At 36.3% G+C, this 5,974-nt stretch overlaps 1 protein-coding gene across 1 annotated transcript; it reads left to right on the top strand.

The window, feature by feature from the left end:
- The first annotated feature begins 205 nt into the window (after nucleotides 1-205).
- On the top strand, nucleotides 206-3,055 carry LOC129927166 (uncharacterized). The gene is made up of 2 exons (XM_056034410.1): nucleotides 206-705; nucleotides 1,030-3,055. The coding sequence occupies exons 1-2, from the start codon at nucleotides 206-208 to the stop codon at nucleotides 3,053-3,055; spliced, it is 2,526 nt and encodes an 841-aa protein (XP_055890385.1).
- Nucleotides 3,056-5,974: the final 2,919 nt, after the last annotated feature.

Genomic DNA, 5,974 nt, shown 5'->3' with positions numbered 1-5,974 from the left:
GAGATTTAATAGGGAAGAAGCCAAAAAGAAAGAAGAAGATAGTAGAAGGAAGGAAATCTTACAACTAGAAGAATCCAAAAAGAAAGAAGAAGATAGTAGAAGGAAGGAAATCTTACAACTAGAACTAAAACTTAAAGAAAAGAAAGACAAAGAACAGCAAAATGAAAAGGAGGAACACTTTGACAAATACAAACAATTAGACAGAATGTCTCCATTTGACGAGAGCCAGAATGAGTGCATTGACTCATATCTACTGAGATTTGAGGATATAGCAACATCATGCAACCTCCCACAGACAGAATGGGCAAGAAGCCTCATGGGGCGCTTAAAAGGTAGAGCCATCAACATCTGTCTTCAAATGAGAGATGAAGAAAGAAAAGAGTACGTGGCCGTGAAGGAGGCGTTGCTGAGACAGTTTGGCTCCACAAGTTACGAATACAGAAGGAGATTGAAAGAGTCGACACCTCTGGCGAACGACGATCCTCAAATATTCGTCACCAACATGTCGATATACTTCGATCGATGGGTAGACCTGTCAAAAGTGGATCACAAATATGAAACCCTCAGAGAACACATCATAATGGACGCTGTGATGGAAGCTTACAATAATAATGTGAAAACATACGTCACGGAGCGAGAGCCAAAGACCATCAGCAGCCTGATAGCACAACTAAGGCAGTATAAGGCCGCACACCCAATGGAAGTGTTAGCTAGAGAGAACCCAAATGCGACATCAGCTTTTATGGTGAACAACGCTGCAAGAATGAGGACTCCAAGCCCTCTATATAGAAGAGAGAACGCTGACAAGAGACCACCATATACAGGAAGAAGAGAGAAAGATATCGACATAAGCCCAAAATATAGACCTCGAAGAGAGAAAGATGAAGAAATGAGTCCAACATATAGATATCAAAGAGAGAAAGATGAAGAAATAAGCCCAACATATAGAGATCGAAGAGAGAACGCAGATAGGAGCCCAACATATACATATAAGAAAGACACAGCTAAGAGCCCAACATATACATATAGAAGAGGGAAAGATGAAGATAAGAGCCCAACATATACCTACAAGGAACGACGTAACCAGCAAAAGGTTCGTTTCCAATGTCAAATTTGCGGTAGAACAAACCACATTACAGACACTTGCTTCTACAACCGACGCAATAGAGTTTGGAACAACAGACCCAGAGATAGAGCATTTGCTGCCAAACACGCTAATAAACTGCAGGTATACCCGGGCTTTGTGGGAGAACAAATGACCAACGTACTGTACGATACAGGTGCAACTGCAATTTTAGTCGCAAAAGAATACGTCAACCCACAAGAGTACACCGGAAGAAGACAAGACTGTGTTGGTTACACGGGTCAAGTAACTACACATCTGGTAGCACGTATCAACATACACACACCGTTCATCAGTGGTTGGCATGAGGCTTTAGTACTAGACAATAAGCCTGACAACATTGGTCTTATCATTGGCTGTATCAAAGGCTCTAAACCTTGCACAGTAGAAGAATTGAACAAGTGGAAAGAAAAATACATACAGAAATGTTCCATGGTTACTACAAGAGCTCAGAAGAAAGCAGAAGAAGTGCTAAATACAAACGATAACATACAAGTTCCTTATAACAATGAAAATGAAAATACAGAAACAGAAAATTGCGATATGAGAAGCCATAATCAAGTGAACAACCCGAATGAAATCTCCACAGAAAGTCAAGACCCACTACAGATTAAAACAGAACAATTTGTCAGTGAACAGAAAAATGACCCAGATCTAATAAAACTCATAGAAAGTGAAGCTCCACCAAGACGAGGGTTAATTAAGATAGGCGAAGATGGTGCCTATGTGAGAGAAATTCATCTGAAAGCAGGCAAGACACAACAATTGCTAGTTCCAAAGAAGTATAGAGAAACAATTTTTAAGCTTGCACATGACACCCCGTTTGCCGGACATATGGGAGTAAAGAGAACATTGAATAGAATCTTGAATGAATTTTTTTGGCCTAGAATTACGCAAGAAGTCAAGGCCTACATAAAATCTTGCCATATTTGCCAAATACATGGAGCAAAGGGAACATATATGCAAGCTCCAATACAAACAACAGACTTAAGTGAAATGCCATTTGAAAAGATAACCGTAGATATTATTGGACCAATGCCAGTAATATCCGGAAGAGGCCATCGCTACATATTGACTGTTGTAGACATGTGCACACGGTTTCCAGAAGCAATACCATTGAAAAGAATTTCTTCCGAAGATGTCGGAGACGCACTTACAGCAATATTTGCAAGAACAGGTTACCCTCGCATAATACTGAGTGATCAAGGCACCCAGTTTAAATCAAATGAATTCGCACAGTTTTGCAAAACTCTGAATATTAAACAACAATTTGCTGCCCGTTTTCACCCCCAAACAAATGGGATGTGCGAACGCCTGAATTCAACGCTGAAAACAATGCTGAACAAAGTAGCACAGGACAACCCAACAGACTGGGACAAGCTGATCAACCCCATACTGTTCGCCTACAGAGAAGTAACACACACAACAACGGGCTTCTCACCATTCGAGATGCTCTATGGCTCACCTGTTAGGGGACCCTTGTCACTATACAGAGACTTTCTAGTAAATAGGAACATAGAACATGACGTACACACAGGATACGATCTTGTCATCAAGACAAGACAAAATATAATCAAAGCATGCGAAACTGTCCAAAAGCAAACAAACAGAGAGAAACCAGAACTATTGAGAAAGTTAAATCAGGGGCGAAAGTTGAGAACACTACAAGTTGGTGATAATGTCATGGTTCTGCTGCCTGACAGAAATAACCAGCTATTTATAAAATGGCAGGGCCCATTCCAAGTCACAAAGGTGATTTCGAAGGTCGACTACAGCATAAACATCAGAGGCCGAGACAAAGTATTTCACATCAATATGCTGAAGCTGTACATGCCCAGACCATTTACTCTTTCAACAAACGCTAATCAAGACACGCAAGACAGTTGTAGAGTAATGGTGATAGAACCAATAGAGGAAGCAGATAATGTCTAGGGACGCTCGACTTAGGTTAATTCATTAATCAGATGATGAGAAAATTAACAAATAACTTGTATGATAACTTTAAAATTTGTCTTGTCAAAATTGAATGAACATTACACTTCTGAATTTTTTTTTTATTTCATTCAGAGATGTGAAAGTTGTACTACAATCTAGTTTTTAAGTTTGTTGCATTGATTGTAGTCATAGATGTCCATGTAGGAACTGATATGAAAGAAACACAAAGTAAACAATTCCCTTAATTTGGAAGATATTTTGATGTAACATAAAGTATGAACTAATTGTGCATTTTTCACCTGACAATGTTGGCATTCAAAAGATTATTGTTACAGAGAAAAAACTAAATGCGTGTATTTTTTTTTTGTATATAAGTTGTATAATATAACAGGAAAGCTTTCTACGATAGTTCAATTGAAAATGTCCCTTGCAATAACATATTATTGAAAATTTATTTGTCGTCATAGGCATTACCAGTTCTCTCATAATTGAAGATGCCATTGTATTACATGTCATTGTTTTTTTTCTTGTCGATGTTAAACATTATTAATGTACACCCAAACTATTCGGTTCATGAAATTTTGATACGATCAAAATTTTTCTCTGCCTTGGGAGGACTGTGGTGACACGGTTGCTGTGTGGTCAACCGTGACACGCGGTCAAGTGTTGAGTATCGAGAGTTAGGGGACTTGGGGGAAGTGACTAGTGTGTAAACACGAGAGAGAGAAAGGTCAGCGAGTGAAGCAGGAGATCTGTACATAACGTTGCCGTGTATATATATGTATTTGTTAAAATGTTCCACAATTAAAAAGACACTTTAAACGTAAAAGGACTTGTTTCTTCACAGATAGCTATATTTAACTTGATCTAGTAGAAGATGTACAACTATCATACCCATATAATGTAGATTAACAAACTGATTCAAGATAAATACTATTATCTTCTTATCTTATATAATACAGACGTTACTTCAAAAAAGAAGATGTTTACGTCCTACGCGTCAAACATTTAGTCATGCATATTAACCAATGACTTAAATTCTGCCAAGTCACTGGTTTTCCTGGCTAGCTCAGGCAACCCATTCCATGCTCTAATAGCACTAGGGAAGAAGGAGTATTTGTACAAATTTGTCCTAGCATATGGGACGAGGAATGTGCCTTTATCTTTGTGTCTTTCAGAGAATTTTATTAAATTTTGTTTTTGTATTTGAAGATTATGGTTCAGTGTTTTATGTATGATTGCTACTTTACTTTTGAGCCTTCTGTCCTGAAGACTTTCTAAATTTAGTGATTTTACTAAAGGTGTTACTCTAGTCAAATGTGAATATTCGTTTGTTATGAATCGCACTGCTCTATTTTGTGTCTGTTCTAGTTTCTTAATGTTTTCTTGAGTTGTGGGGTCCCAAACGGAGGATGCATATTCTATTATTGGCCTAACCAAAGTTTTAAATAACATTTTAGTTTTATGTTCTTATTTGATTTATAGAAATTTCTTTTAATAAATCCTAATGCTTTGTTTGATTTTTTTGTAGTTTCATCAATATGTGGATTCCATGACAGTTTTTCATTTATTATAACACCTAGGTATTTTGCGTTTTTAGTCTGTGTTACTGGTTTGCCATGAATAAGATAAGTGGAATTAATTTGTTTTAGTTTTTTTGTTACTCTTAACAACTGACATTTTTCTGGGTGGAAAGACATGCTCCAATTTGATTCCCATTTCTGTAATTCATCTAATTCTCTTTGTAAAATATCTGTGTCTTGTGTTGTTTTTATTGTTCTATATATTATGCAATCGTCTGCAAATAATCTGACTTTTGTTCCTGAAGTAATGCAATTTGGTAAATCATTTATGTAAATTAAAAATAGTAGTGGACCCAAGACTGTTCCTTGAGGTACACCTGAGTTTACTGTTATCGGTGTTGATTTAGAGCCATTTTTTATTACAGTTTGTTCTCTCCCTATCAGAAAGTCCTTAATCCACTGATGCAGTGGACCATTAATGCCGAAATATTTTAATTTTTTAAGCAAACTATGGTGGTGAACTTTGTCAAAAGCCTTAGAAAAATCTAGTAAGATAGCATCTATTTGTTCACTATTATATTAAGCCAATCCTACACCCATACTACTTGTATACATAAAATTGGGTGGATCTAGAATTTTAGATCTAGATAGACTAGATTTTTATTAAAATTCTAGATCTTTTCTATTAAGTAATAAAAACCTTTAAAATGTATTTTAATATGGATGAAGCTGAACAGAAAGGATTGGAAAATAGTCGATGCCAACGCAGAGGCTCTTGTTCTCATATGAGCCATAGTTGTCTATTGGCTGAAGGTGGTGGAGATAATTCAACAAGATGATTTACAATGTAATTCAAGAGATCTGTCTAGGTTAGTTCATTATTTTTCTTGAAGATTTCTATGATCAAGTCTAGATTTTCTAGATCTAGCATCATATACAATAATTTCTAGAGATCTAGTGCTAAGTCCTATACATATGGGATCTAGATCTAATCAAGATCTATCTAAAATCAGAATAAAAAATATGGAATGTCACACTAGATTTAGAATAGAATAGCAAAGTTTTACCAATATCTAGATTTTTAGTCCAGTAAATCAACTTATATAGATCAAAATATAAATTAAATTCACCTTTATCTATCCCTTAGTCTGATGGACTGTTAAGGCACCACACAAGGTTTGTCGACCATTCTTTTCCTCACCGTCTTTTGAATGACTAATTCCTGAGAATAGTAAACCGTTATTGTTAAAGAATATACAGGTAATCAGTGCTTTTTTGTAAAGAAATAGGTGCCGGAACTCAGTGATGGATTGCCTTTTAACAACTAATAAATAAATAATAAACTTTAAAATACAAAAGTAACTTTTTCGCTGCATTGAAAAAAGTGCCGGTA

Source organism: Biomphalaria glabrata, chromosome 7 (genome assembly GCF_947242115.1).
Source record: "Biomphalaria glabrata chromosome 7, xgBioGlab47.1, whole genome shotgun sequence".
In the NCBI taxonomy this organism is placed as follows: domain Eukaryota; kingdom Metazoa; phylum Mollusca; class Gastropoda; family Planorbidae; genus Biomphalaria; species Biomphalaria glabrata.
The sequence above is the reverse complement of the archived record's forward strand: the minus strand, read 5'-3'. Positions and strand labels throughout refer to the sequence as shown.